This window comes from Bison bison, unplaced genomic scaffold (assembly GCF_000754665.1).
Source record: "Bison bison bison isolate TAMUID 2011002044 unplaced genomic scaffold, Bison_UMD1.0 scf7180017864143, whole genome shotgun sequence".
Taxonomy (NCBI): Eukaryota; Metazoa; Chordata; class Mammalia; order Artiodactyla; family Bovidae; genus Bison; species Bison bison.
Window position 1 is genome coordinate 4,769,866 of NW_011494715.1, and position 14,955 is coordinate 4,784,820.

General features: G+C 46.3%; 1 protein-coding gene across 1 annotated transcript in view; it reads right to left on the reverse strand.

The window, feature by feature from the left end:
• PRSS55 (protease, serine, 55) overlaps positions 1 to 14,547 on the reverse strand; it is an 18,270-nt gene extending 3,723 nt beyond the window's left edge. Inside the window, exons 1-5 of the mRNA XM_010840315.1 lie at positions 14,439 to 14,547; positions 12,452 to 12,550; positions 10,973 to 11,165; positions 8,874 to 9,124; positions 7,201 to 7,343 (exon numbers count right to left, since the gene is read on the reverse strand). Of these exons, the coding sequence (XP_010838617.1) occupies positions 7,201 to 7,343; positions 8,874 to 9,124; positions 10,973 to 11,165; positions 12,452 to 12,550; positions 14,439 to 14,547 (795 nt within the window). The remainder of the gene's footprint in view (positions 1 to 7,200; positions 7,344 to 8,873; positions 9,125 to 10,972; positions 11,166 to 12,451; positions 12,551 to 14,438) is intronic.
• Positions 14,548 to 14,955: the final 408 nt, after the last annotated feature.

Here is a 14,955-nt window from a genome sequence, read left to right on the forward strand (position 1 = left end):
TTTGCATATGCTGTCTAGGTTGGTCATAACTTTCCTTCCAAGGAGTAAGTGTCTTTTAATTTCATGGCTGCAATTACCATTTGCAGTGATTTTGGAGCCCAAAAAGTAAGGTCTAACACTGTTTCCCCATCTATTTCCCATGAAGTGATGGGACCAGATGCCATGATCTTAGTTTTCTGAATGTTGAGTTTTAAGCCAACTTTTACACTCTCCTCTTTCACTTTCATCAAGAGGCTTTTTAGTTCCTCTTCACTTTCTGCCATAAGGGTGGTGTCATCTTCATATCTGAGGTTATTGATATTTCTCCCGGCAGTCTTGATTCCAGCTTGTGCTTCTTCCAGCCCAGCATTTCTCATGATGTACTCTGCATGCTGGAATTTCAGAGGGACATCTGTAAATTCATGTTCTTTCATGCATAGAGCCTTCAATCTTTTTCTCTTTCTCTAGCAAAGGCAGGAAGGATTATCTCAGAGGAGGATCTGGCTTCATCCAGCAAGGACCCAGGACTAATGACAGTCCACATTAATAGGAACTTTGTTTCGAGACTAACGCTGGAAGCCAGAGACTGGTCTGGTTAGAAACATACTGACCACAGAACCTCCTAAGTTCATTGCCATGTTAATTACATCACATGATCACTCCTGTCTGTTTTGGGCGAGAAGCACATGACCTGGCTTCCAGCCTGGCCCCACTACCTCAGGCAAATCACTTAAATTCTGAAATTTCTATTTTCTCAGAGAGAGTGAGACTTTCCTGCACCCATTTTACAGGGTAGTTGGAGAGAATGAAATTATTGAATACGTGTGAAAGAGCTGTGAAATTATCACACGGCTTCGGATCCATTCAGATAGTGAAGAGGATGATTGATGATTACAATAACCACGTTTTCTCATCTGTGAAACAGATCCAATTAAACATTTTTTTTTACATGTCTTTCTGGCTCTAAAAGTCTAAAGCTCTATGGAGTGAAATAAGACTTTTATGCAAGTATCATGGGTGATGATGGGCTCATAACACCCTGGCAAGTAGCCCAGGATGGTGAAAATACTCTGTGTGGTGCCATCCATTGCGGTGCATGTCATTATATGTTTAATCACAGACTGGGCAATACCAAGAATGAATGCTAATACAAACCACGGGCTTTGGGTGATTGTGATGTGTCAGTGTGGGTTCATCAGTTATAACACAGATACCTCTCTGATGGGGATGCTGGGGAGATGATGCATGTGGGGAGGGGCAGGGGGTTAATGGAAAATCTCTATACCTTCCTCTCAATTTTGCTATGACCCTCAAACTGCTCAAAAAAAAATTTTTTTTTAAAAAAAGATCTTTAAAGAGAGTTTTGGGTTGGTTCGTTCATAATAGCTTATAGGAAAAGCCGAACAAATTCTTTGGCCAACCCAATAGCTGAGGTTGACCTCCAACTCAGCTTGGCAGCCCCGTGACCACATTGCCTGACAGCCCAGTTGGCTGCCAGCTCTTAACCACTGTCCACCACGGTCTCTCTCTTGGATGTCCCCTCTGCTAAGATTACCGTTATATTACAGGCAGTTTTCAGCTTCTTAGGAAGGTTCATCTCTTTGGCAGACATTTTTGTTGAGTATTTTCCATGCCAGGCACTGTTTGAGACACTGGCCAGCCATGAGTAAGACGCCATTTCCGCCAGGATTGAGGAGACGGACGAGAAAGCTACGCAGCACGGTGATGCCTGTTTCTCAGACGGCTGCTGGTCCTTCACAAAAACTACAGCGTAGCTAGCTGGGGACCTATTTGATTTTATATTTTGCGGCATTGTGCCACTCACTGATTTTTTTTTAAGTTGAATATTTTTAAATAGTGTAATTAATAGGGGATTACAAAGAGGAAACGTGCTGGAAAAGTAAACCACAAAATTCAGTTGATTCAATTTTAATTTGTATTTTAAGGATAGCATAATCTTGCTTGTTACTTTGGACATATTTCAATGTTTTCATAATCCAATTATAATTTCCCTTCATTATGTGATTACATTTTTTTTCAACTTTGCCAAGTTAAAAAGTGTGATTTTATTTTTAAGGGCAATTATTTTTAAACCCTAAGGGATTTTCTTTGGAGGGAATGATGCTGAAGCTGAAACTCCAGTACTTTGGCCACCTCGTGCAAAGAGCTGACTCATTGGAAAAGACTCTGATGCTGGGAGGGATTGGGGGCAGGAGAAGAAGAGGACGACAGAGGATGAGATGGCTGGATGGCATCACTGACTCGATGGACGTGAGTCTGGGTGAACTCCGGGAGTTGGTGATGGACAGGGAGGCCTGGCGTCTGCAATTCATGGGGTCGCAAAGAGTCGGACACGACTGAGCGACTGAACTGAACTGAACTGAACTGAAGGGATTTTCTTGTCTGGCTTATCTGGTTTTAAGTGATGATAATATTATATAATTTCAGAAAACTTTCCTTGCCCAGATCACTGTCAGCTGATTATCAGCAATAGAAAGCTTTCTAAACAGAGAACAAAACTTTTCACATCATGATTTTTTTTTAAAAAAAAGGCTTAAAATGATAATAGCACAGTTATTTATAGCACTCAAGTTATAGAAGTTTAATTTTAGAAGCTTTCATTAAAGTACATTTTGATAAGGGATGGATTTAAGCAAAAAATCCTAAACTCCAGATGGTAGGCACAGAAAACATCATCTTGACGCTTGTGTTGCCATTGTTGGCTTTGGCCATTTGAATATTGGATGGTGATAAATCAAAGAGATTGAAAAGATAGGTGTGCATACTGATGGGACTTGAGTCTTATATTCTTGGGTGAACAGCAGGGGCAAAAGCCTGGGTCAACCCCTAGTCTCCCCGCATGGCCGCCCACCCCTGGTGACCTTGCTCTGCTTACCTCTCCACACTCACCCCGTAACCTCTGGCTTCTGAAATGTTGAAAGTTCCCTGAACACACGATGCTGTTTCAAGCCTCTGTGACTTTCTCCCAGTTCTACTAAATGTTGTTTTCCTCCTTTTCTATTACTATTGGAATCCTTTATCTCTTACTGCAACATGAACTGGCTGCTCCCTAGGTCTGTGGCATGGCTAGGATCCAAGATTTTCTTTTAATCCTTGTTGCTGAGATGCAAGAGATGCAGGTTTGATCCCTGAGTCAAGAAGATCCCCTGGAGAAGGAAATGGCAATCTCTTCCAGTATTCCTACTGGGAAAATCCCATGGACAGAGGAGCCTGGTGGACTATAGTCCATGGGGTCAAAAAGAATTGGACATGACTGAGCATAGCACAGCACAGCAAACTGGGAAGAGTTGTCTTCTCTTTGTTATCTTATGTATAACTGTAGATTCACGTGCAGTTGAAAGAAACAATTTAGAGGGATCCGACATACCCTTTACAAGTTTCTCCCAATGAGACCATCTTGCAGAAATATGTATAATACAATAGCACCATCAGGGGTATTAACACTGATACAGTCAATATATAGAACTTGTCCATCAAGCAAAGGATCCCCCATGCTGCCCTTTTAAGGCCATCTCCACTTCCACTTCCTTCCAGCCCTAAACTCTCCTTAAATCCTGGCAACCACTAACCCATCTCCCTTTCTTTAGTTTTATCGTTTCAGGAGTGTTACGTAAACGGAGTCACACCGTGTGGGACCTTTGGGGTCAGCTTGTTGCACACAGCACAAATCTCTGGGCACATCCATGTCATTACTGTGTCACTAGTTTGATAGATTGCTTCTGTCGCAGCTGAGTGGTATTGCATGGCACAGACGCACCACGGCATATTCAGTTATCCATGTCTTGTAGGGTGTTTGCTTCCAATTTCAGGCTCTGATGAGTGGATCTGCTATAAGCACCCCTGCATGGTTTTTTATGTGAACACAAGCCTTCATTTCTCTGGAGTAAATGCCCAGGAATGGCATTTGCTGGGTTATAAGGCAAGAACACCTTCAGTTTTTTAAAAACTACAAAATTGGTTTTCAGAGTGATTAAATTATTTCAAACCTCACCCCATCCCCCACTCCCACCCCAGCAATGTATTCATGATCCAGTTTCTCTGCGTTCTTGTCAGCATCTGGTGTTACTATTTTTTTTTTTTAATTTTAACCATTCTGAGGTGTGTAGTAGTTTTAATTTGCATTTTCTGATTGTAGTTCAATTTGCATTTTCTTGATGACGAATGCCATTGAACATCTATTTTATTTGCCATCTGTATATCCTCATCAACAAAATGTCCTTGTCTTTTGCCCATTTTTGCACTGGACAGTTTGTCTTTCTGCTTTTGAGTTTGAGAGTGCTTTATATTTCTAAGCATAGTTCCTTTGTTGGATACTACCTCCCAATCAATTGCTTGTAATTTCATCCTCTTAATTTTAATTTATTATATATATATATATTATTTGAGTATAATTGCTTTACGATGTTGTGTTAGTCTCTGCTGTACAATGAAGTGAATCAGCTATAGGTATATATATATCCCCTCTCTCATTCCCTTTTTTAAAAATTATTTTTATTTGACTTCACCGGGTCTTAGTTGAAGCATGTGGGATCTAATTCCCCAACCAGGGATTGAACCCAGGCTCCTGGCGTTGGGAGCATGGAGTCTTAGCCACTGGACCGCCAGGGAAGTTCCTTCCTCATGCTTTTAATATGGTCTTTTCAAATTTTGATGAGGTCCAGTTGATCAATTTTTCTTCTTATGAGTTATGTTTTGGTGTTACGCTATGTCCCAAAGATTTATTTTGTCCTAAAAAATTTGTATAGTTTTATATTTAAGTGCATGATTCATTTCATGTTTTAATTGAATTTACTCCAGGAATTTATAGTTCTCAATTTTTCAAAAAAAATACTATTTTAGAGCAAGCTGCTTGGCTTTGTTTTTAATTTTTAGACATTTATTTGCTTAGATCTTAATTGCCCCATGAGGGATCTTTTGTTGGGCACGCAAACTCTTAGCTGTTGTGGCATGTGGGATCTAGTTCCCTGACCGGGGACTGAACCCAGGCTCCCTGCATTGGGAGTACAGAGTCTTAGCCGCTGGACTACCAGGGAAGTCCTCCCAAAAGGTTCTTTACTCAGATTTTTAGTTCTATTTTTCCTTATCTTGTGTGCTTTAATAAATGGAATCCACGTGTATTAATGAAACTCTCTATTCTATTACAGATAACGTCTTGAGCATTAGGTTATGGGATTCTGGTTCTCATATGAATCACCTGTTTTAACAGGCTTCTTATGAAACTGGAGTGTGGGAAGCCAACTCCTTTCCATTAACTTGGGGTAGAAGTCAAGACCCCCCACTCAGGCCAGCAGCAACACTAAGGGAAGGAACAGGAGTGTGACTGCTGCTGGGTGGGAGCCCAAGTTCCTCAGGTGGCTTCCACGGACACTGAGGGGGACCGAGGATGGTTCGTTATGACTAGATAGTAAAGTCCTGCCTTTCCATTCAGCCTCCTCTGACACCACCATGGGGGGCAGAAGTGGGGAGGGCGAGGGTGTCTGCTAGACCTTGCTTGCTGGGGCAGGAGTGCTATGGGGGTTTTTCCTGGTATATTGCTGGAATAGAAGGATTATTGTTAAATAGTTTCTGCCTTGCTAGATTGTCCTTTCTTTTTCTCCAAAGAGAGGAAGTTTTTCTTGTTTTGTTTTGTTAGTTTGTATCTATGACCATTGGCATTTTTCCCCCCAGGTAGTCCATGGGGTCGCTAAGAGTCAGACATGACTGAGTGACTTCACTTTGACTTTTCACTTTTATGCATTGGAGAAGGAAATGGCAACCCACCCCAGTGTTCTTGCCTGGAGAATCCCAGGGACGGGGCAGCCTGGTGGGCTGCCGTCTATGGGGTCGCACAAAGTCGCACATGACTGAAGAGACTTACAGCAGCAGCAGCAGCAGCAGTCCTAGGAAATACAGTGCCCTTAAGTACTGTGATCCAGGCTGGGAGGTAAGAGGTGTAAAGAAAATCCAGGGAATTCACTGCTGTATCATGCCTTAAGTAGTAGGATATTTGTTTCCAATTTCATCTTCTCTCTCCCTTTCAGAGCCTTTACTTTTGTTTCACAGTGTAATGTCCAGGGCTTTCAACTGTATTTAGAGAGAGGGATCAAGAGAAAGGTGTCTACTTCATCTTGTCCAGAACTAGAAGTTGCAATTATCTTGTTTTGTTTTGAAATGTTTTAAATTGTCCAGGATATGGGAAAAACACAAGGCTTGTGTGACACTGGTTCCGTCTCTCTCTGTGGTCCCCACAATGTTCACCACAGAGGGGGCACCTTCTGAGATGCCATTGCTGCTGGAGTCCACTCTTTGCTTCCTCACAGCCTTTGCACGAGACAGCCTTTTCGTCACTCGTAGAGCATCTAACATCCACACTTACAGTTTCACACCAGTGACCAGATCTGCTGCCCAGCTGATGAGCAGGACTAAGGGGGCTCCTCAAGTGAGCACTCCCGAGATGAATCTCTCCCATCCTTACAACCAGAGGAAGTTAGTTTATGAGGGTTTTCCCTCTATTTCTTTTCTAGTACCAATCAAAACTGTTTTTAAATGTTGTGTCCATTTTATTAAAGAGAAACTAAGGCACCAGACTTTTGTTCAGTGGAAGCTGCATACATCATCCGATATGTTATGGTAGTTTACCCAACTGCCTGCCCAGGACACAGTGGGCTCAGGAACCCGTGTCTCACCAGTGGTTTAGAACCTGGGACTTCCCTGGTGGTACAGTGGTTGAGAATCCACCTTCCAATGCAGAGGATGTGGGTTCCATCCCTGGTTGGGTAACTAAGATCCGGAGTCTCGAGTACTGAGCTTGCATGCCACAACTAGAGAGAAACCCAAGTGTCACAACCAAGATCTGACCCAGACAAAAAAAAAAGGAAAGAAAAAAAGTTTGGATCTCAGGGCTCAGTGCACTCAACAGAGGTAGCTAAAATTAATGAAGGAAAAGAATTTCTTGTATGGATTTCAAATCTTCCTCACCTTTTTTTTTTTAACAAGTCTGAGATGGAAAAAGTCTTGAGGCCCTACCTGGAGAAGGCCAGAAATATTTATTCAGGGTTGCTGCTTACTGACTCACAGGACCTGACACTAAGTATTCCTGAATCCAGGTCCCCCTTCTCACAACTAAGCCCGATTCCTGCACTTTCCCCAAACTCTTACTGTCTGCTTCCCATGGACAGAGGGTGCCTTTGCACTGTACCACCCCAGGTACCCCCAAGTTACCTGGCAAGAATCGTAGCTCTCATTCTCATATCCAGCACACAGCATGTTTTTGGTAAGTTTGGGAAATTCCTTAAAACACTTATCCCAGTTCATTATGGTCATGGGTGCTTTCAGCAGCTCAGTTTCCATAGGCTGGTTGAGACCTGAACCATGGAGAAGGCCCATTACAATGGTCACTGGACTCCAGCCCCAGTGCTGCTAATGCAACCGAGTGGGCCCCAGGCCATCCTGCCCAGCATCCCACCAGCCACCCATCCACGCTTTTTTCACATTTTCACAGAACCTCATTCTCCACATCCTTCTAGTAATCCCTTGCAATTTACTCATTCCACCGGCCCAGGCTCTTCTAAACAAGTCCCCATCTATTTAAATTTTTCATTCCTCCCATTCAAAATCCTATTCCTGCCTCCAGGAAGACTTCCACCTTGGCTCCAGCAACCCCACCGATTTGACTTCTTAGAACTGGCTGTTGATCAGTTCTTACAGAATCCCACCTCTTCAAGCCATGTTTGCCTATCGCCCCTCTATTATGTGAGTACAGCACTTCTGACGCAGTGCCACTGAAACTGGGTTTGCGCTCTCAGTGAGAAACTCTCAGGTCCCCCAGACAAAGGTAGGGTAGGTTGGTTGAGAGTCTTTTTTGTTTTCTAATTTAATGACTTTTCAATTGAAGGATAATTGCTTTACAAAATTTTGTTGTTTTCTGTCAGTGGTTGACAGGCTGGACAAGGGGTTTGCCAAGGCCCTTCCTGGACTGCCAGCTTCCAGGAATTTGTCTGGATTTGTCTCCATCTCATTAACTCTAACCACAAGGAGATTTCAAAGGTCTTATTCTTATTGCATATTCTTAATTTTGCAGGAACCCACCTGCCTCTTCCTCACTTCTAAATTTTGAGTCATGTCTGAAGCCCTCAATCAGTGTTAACACCAATTACCCTCCAGTCACTAAATTCCTGAAATACCTACCGTGTTTCAGACCCCAACTTGTTGCAAAGCGTCCCCCAAGGACCTGTAGTCTTGTTCAGGCCTGAGCTAGTGCTGTGCCGTTCCCACCCCTCCCACACCTATGTTACTGAGTTTTCTTTGGGGACAGTTCAGTGGGGGCTTTCATGATCCCTTTGTACCCTGGTCCAGCTCCTCCAGGAGGAGAGGCCAAGTGACAGTGTATTGACAAGTAGCAAGAACAGATTCATTTCTAAGAATGGATGGGCAACCCTCCAGGACCATCTAAAGTCTAGGCCAGGGCAGGTGTCTTGAATGCCTGAAGGAATCAGGTGGAAAGCATACACGGGTGAATCAGGGAGATGAGAGAGGACAGAGCAGGGAGCCCCTGGCAAGCTGGAGGTTTGCATTCAGTGAAGCCAACAGGATGGTTGTGCGCTGGCTCGCAAGGGAGGACCACACCCAGGGATGGCCCACACCTGGCATCCGAGCGCTGGGCCTTGGCGGGGGTTGGGGGGGCTGTTTCCTTGGTAACTTGGAAGAGGCTGAGATCAGGCCTCCCTGGGTTTCTAGTGTTCAGGGATTAGCTCTGAGGCAAGCCCTCCCCGCCCCCGCTTCCTCAGCTCGCTCTCTCTTTCGCCTTCTCCTCTAGGTTTACTGGCCCATCCTCAGATGCCAGTGATGCGGCTCTTACCCTGGCTGCACCCAGGAGATGCTGAGCTGTGACGTACCGGATTTGACCTGCCCCCATCCTGCCACCCAGCATTTGTGCCACTGGGAGAGGCCGGGCTGCATGGGCAGGCAGATGGGTTCTTTCAGCTCGTTGAACGTGATGGGATTGTCCAGCATCAGCAGAGCGACGTCATTGTCCATGCTGACTCTTTGAAAGTCCTTGTGACGAATGATGGTTGTGACTCCCTTTATCTCCAGGGATGGGCTGCTTAGGCTAGTGGTTCCCAGCACGACTCTCAGATCTGTGGGCCTGGTGGAGGTGGAGAACCAGAGAGGAAGGAAAGTCACAGGGGGCCCAGAATCTGCTACGGCTAAGACTTAAACCCCACGTGGTCCTACTAGCCTTCTGGACTTGTCCTACTGGGGCTGTTGCTCAGAGGGTGTGAGCATTTGTAAAAGGTAGAGAAGGAAGGTGAAACAGCCCGTGTGGGACCACCAGCCGCCTTGGTGCTCCAGCATCATCCCAGAGACCCGAATGAGACAGTCCTGCCTCACTGGGCAAAGGCAGGACTTAGCTTTGCCCCTCAAGCACCTGCCCAAAGAGCCCACAAAAGACCACTTAGCACAGATCGACACTGGCACACACAAACCAGCCCTCAGATAGGTAAAGGGTTATCATATCAACCTGTCTACCAGCAATTTAGAGACTCGGATTTTGTTTGTTTGCAGCATACACAACTGACCAAAGTTAAATATTCAGAATATATAAAGAGATTCTACAAATAAAAAACTGTCAAACTCGAACAGTCATTATAGGAGAGAAAATATACCAATCAACTTGAAAATATCAATGTAGCAGTAATAAGAAAAATACAAATTATGACCACAAAGGTAATGGTCTTTCACACCCATCAGAAAAGCAAAAATTAAAAGTTCTGAAAAAGTAGCAAGTATCGGTGATGAATTTAACACTTATATACCACTGGGGGAAATTTAAATTGGTGCAACCACTTTGAAAAATCATTTGGTGTCTTCTAATAAACTTGAAGATGTACAGCCCTATGATTCTACAACTTATCTCTTAGAAATAAACTCTTGTACACATATATAGAAGGCCCATGCAAGAATCAAGAATGGAATTTAATCTAGACCTGCCATTGATGGGGCTTCCCAGGTGGCCTAGTGGTAAAGAACTCACCTGCCAATGCAAGAGACATAAGAGACTCACGTTTGATACCTGGGTTGAGATGACCTCCTGGAGGAGGGCATGGCAACCCACTTCAGTATTCTTGCCTGGAGAATCCCATGGACAGAGGAGTCTGGCGGCTACTGTCCTTAGGGCCACAAAGAGTCAGATATGACTGAAGCAACTTAGCATGCAAGACGCACTGCCACTGATGAAGCAGAAAGACTCTTCAGGAATTTCCTTCCAGGCAGAATGGCCAGGAATTTTCCAATCCCTAAGCATCCCATGAGAGCAGATGCAGCCAGTTTCCTTGGTTACCCCAGGGTGAAACTTGGCCTGTGGTTTTGATTAACCTTTTAAAGGTCATCTTTCGATGTATCTTCAATCTTTCATGAGATGGTGGAGCAGAAAAGTACAAGTGCTAGAAGTGGATTTAAATGCTATTTCTTGTCTGCTAGATGTGTACCTTGGGTGAATCACCCAGCCTTACTGGGCTTCAGCTTCCTGCTCTATAAGATAAAGATGTTCATTTTAGCTGCCCTAGGGTTGTTGTAAGATCGAAGGAGTGAAAAGGGAGCAATTCATTCTGCCTTCCTTGGGGTTGGTGTATATGGTTAAATCAGTTAATGCACATGGTTTCTTAGAACATGATTTGTAATCACTAAATCCTCTGTTTTCCACCAGTCTCCTGGAATGCAGAGAAAACTCTACACAGGGCAGGGAAGTCAGGTGTCAGATGGCCCAGGAACCGAGACCTCCAGAATTTGGAGAACTTCCACCTAAAAGGACTTGAATGTCACAGGAGAGGTGGACAGACCAATCCCCAGGGTGGAAGGCAGTAGGTGGTGGCCATTGATTTCTGATTCGGGATGCAGCAACTCCAGAACTCCCCTCAGCAATCAGGCTTGGCTGAGTGTGGGGTGCCCTGGGGGCGCGCACTGTCAGAAGAAATGGGATGAACTTGGTACTTACGGTAACTGCTCAGGGTAAAAGCAGTGAGCCGCTGTGATGATCCACCACTCGTTGAGGATGGCGCCACCACAGAAATGTTCATTTCTTGCCTGAATACTCACCTGCCATGGAAACTCACCCACCCCAGCCTCTATCCCTCCTGTGATTCTGGAATACTGAGCTCCTCTTGCAAACATGGGTCTTTCACCACATTCTGGTAGAACGAGAGAAAGGAAGGCAAAAGATGCAACACTTAGTCAATGCCTATAGGAGAGCCATAAGTAGCTATCATTATACCCATTCTAGAGATGGGGAAACTGAGGCTGGCCCAGTGAAGCACCTTAGAAACACAAGTAAGCCAACAGAGGCTTCACATTTGTTTCCCAGAGCCTGGGACATGGTCAAAAGTGTTGGCTCTGTCTCCCTTCCAAATAAGCAACTCACTTTACTGTGCTAGTTTCTGCTTTCATCCAGGAGAAATCAGAGAGAATACCTGCCCAGACCAACCTGTAGTGCTTGGCAGAATAGTACCTCCCTCTAAAAAGATGTCCATGTCCTAATGGACCATGATTTGGAACTCGTGAATATGTTGCCTTATGAAGCAAAGGGGACTTTGAAGGTGGAATGAAAATTGCTAATCATCTAATCTTAAAATGGGGAGATTGTCTTGGATAATCTGAGTAAGCCCACTGTAGTCACACTGGCCCCTAAGGGTGGTGGAGGACAGCAGAAGGAGAGAGATGTGACTATAGGAGAAAGGCATGGAGAGGTACAATATCACTGGCTTTGAAGATGAAGGAAGGGGCCACAAGCCAAGGGATACTGATGACCTCCAGAAGTCAGAAAACCCCAGTTAATACACTCCCTCTAAAGCTTCCAGTAGAAACACAGTCCTGCTGACACCCTTATCTTAGACCAGTGAGGCCCACATGGAAGTCCTACAGAACTGTAAGATAAAGCATTTGTGGGATTTCCCAGGCATTTCCAATGCAGGGGGATTGGGGTTCAATCCCTGGTCGGGAAACTAGCTCCCACATACCACAACTAAGAGTTCTCAAGCTACAACTTGGGGCTGGCACAAGACAAGGAGCAAGGGAAGTGTTTTCCAGGAAGAGTGTGTGGGATATCAGAAGCCACTGCTCTTGTGAGCTGGCCTCTTAGTGGCCATTAACTTATTTGAGAGCTGCTCCTTGGGCTTCCCAGGTGGCTCAGTGGTAAAGAATCTGCCTGAAATGCAGGAGACTCAGGATTGATCCCTGTATAGGGAAGATCCCCTAGAGAAGGAAATGGCAACCCATTCCAGTATTCTTGCCTGGAGAATCCCATGGACAGAGGAGCCTGGTGGGCTACAGTCCAGGGGATCGCAGAGTCAGACACGACTGAGGGACCAAAGAACAATAAGAGCTGTCCCTTTGTCCCTTGGGCTCCTGGCAGGATGGAAGGGAGGGACCCAGCCCCACTTGCAGAGTCATTCAGGCCCCCAGGCAGGTGTCCACATACCAAGGTGTGCATCCCTGGCCTGGGACATGAGCAGCAAAAGGGACCACAGGAACATGGCCCAGGGCGTGGCAGTTGGCCTGGAGGTGACGGAGGCCAGGGCTGAGGGAAATGACGCTGTCAAGGCCTCCCGGTCAGAGCCACCCCTCCAGTGATGTCACAATGGGCAGCGGATCAGAGAACTCAGGCCAAGTCACGCGGGCTTCTCTTCTGGCCACTCTGCTTCTGAGATGAGCCTCATTCTAGATGCCTCCTTGCCTGAGCTTCCCTTCCTGACGTAGGCACAGCCCTCTCTTCACGCGTCCTTGGAGGGGGGTGGTGGGTGGCCCGTCACACCCGGCATTTTTTAAGGCTCAGCAGCCTCCCCTTCCACAGTGACTGCGAGCAGAAGGCCTGCACCAGGGGCTGCCAGGCTGCACCCTTGGAAACAGGAGTCATTCAGGAAGGTGCCCAGGGAGACCCTGAGGTCTGTGTTGCCCAAACCCTGGGCAGTCCAGGTGCCCACGGAGTTCTCCACTCAGGCCCCTTGACCTGGGCCACCAGCATGGACCACAGGCTGGGTTCAGAGGCCCCAGCCTGCCCCACACTCAGCCCAGCAGGCAGCAGTCCCCCTTCCCACGCTCTCTGGCTTTATTCCATGTGGCCCCCAAACCTCCAGACAGGCCCCTATCCATTTCCAAGGATGGAAAGGTCAGACTCAGAGGTGGAAGTGCCCAGCCCAAGCCTTTGCTCATGTTATTGGCTCAGCTGTATGATCTGGACCTTACTTTATTTTTTTTGACACTTTCAGTACACGGACTTGGATGGACTCTACCCAGGCACCCTCAGTAGCACTTTCCTGACCACTGGCCAGGCCTGTGGTGCTAATCATGTGCTAATTCAGGTCCCAAAGTGACCTCTGGTCATTTTCTAGACTTGCTGTGTCTACCCTGGGTTTTCCTCTCTGAAGAAGAGGAATACTGATGCTCAGACAGTAAAGTTGCTGTGAAGCTGTATAAACTATCATGTGTGCGTGTGTGCTAAGTCATTTCAATTGTGTGTGATTCTTTGCGACGCTATAGACCATAGCCTGCTGGGCTCTTCTGTCCATGGGATTCTCCAGGCAAGAATATTGGAGTCGGTTGCCATTCCCTTCTCCAGGGGATCTTCCTGACCCAGGGATTGAACTTGCGTCTCTTATGTTTCCTGCATCGGCAGGCAGTTTCTTTACCACTAGTGCCACATAAACTATGATCACTTGTCAAAAATAAATAAATAAATAAATTGTAACTAGAAGGTAAAATCATCATGTTGTCATTAAATAGAAGAAACATTTTAATAAATGAAAACTCATTAAAAAAGTTGTTGTGAATCTTCAGATGAAATCATACGCCTTGGGTGGGGCACCTCTTTACTACACCAAGGCTGTGGCCCCAGCTACTCTGGGAGGAGAAATACCAGGACATGGGGCTTGCTCCTCCTCCAGGATCAGGGCCCTCTGTGAGCAGCTGCTCTACAGAATCCAGGAGTCCATGCTGAAGGGAGGGCGGGGCCTGTAATATGGCTCTTTCCCCACCTGTGCTGAATAACACGTGCTAACTCGTTTACCTTGGCCTTGAACGAGGACTAAGCCTTTGTTTCCTGGCACATGGATAAAGATTCCCAAAGCACACTGGATCACTGGCTTGGGTCTGGCTCTGCGTCTTCCATCTGCTCTTCTTTTGGACTCAGAGCTCCCCCTCTGCAACCCCCGACCCTGTACCCGCTACCCGCCTCCTGATTGCTCTGGTCCTGGAGGAAGGTGTGGAGGGAGGTGGAGCCTGGGCCCTCCCATCTGCTGGGAGACTGGAGGACCATGGCCGTCTCTCTGCTGGGAGGCCGGATGGGCACACCTGCCCTAAACTGAGCTCTATCTATTGCGAAACCCTCAATCGCTGCCCAGCAGTTTTTGGCCAAGCTTCTTCACAACACCAATGGCTCCCACCACATCTGAGTCAGTGGAGAGAGTGACCAGTGGGGCCAGAGATGCCGTGCACAGCTGCTACCCCAGAAGCCACCATTCCTGTAGACTCTGATGAGAATGTCTCCCTCTGGAATTGGGCAAACATGGCCTGCCCCATTGCGTATGGAGAGAAACTTAGGAATGTAAGGGATCTGTAGAAATCCCAAGAGGAAAGCAGGTACTTGCTGACATGGGCTGCCTGGTGGCCGCTCCAGAGTTGGTGCAAAGGCCTCACCAACATCCAGTAAAGACAATGGTCAGATGCTTTGGGGGATGTATTTGGTCTCCTCTTGTGTTCACTGGTGGCTCAATGGTAAAGAACCTGCCTGCCAATGCAAGAGACAAGAGTTCAATCTCCGGGTCAGGAAGATCCCCTGGAGAAGGAAATGGCAACCCACTCCAGAATTCTTGCCTGGAGAACCCCATGGACAGAGGAGTCTAGTGGGTCACAGTCCATGGGGTCACGAAGAGTCGGACACGACTGCGCACACACACTACACACGTTCATGAAGGGACGGGCTGCTCC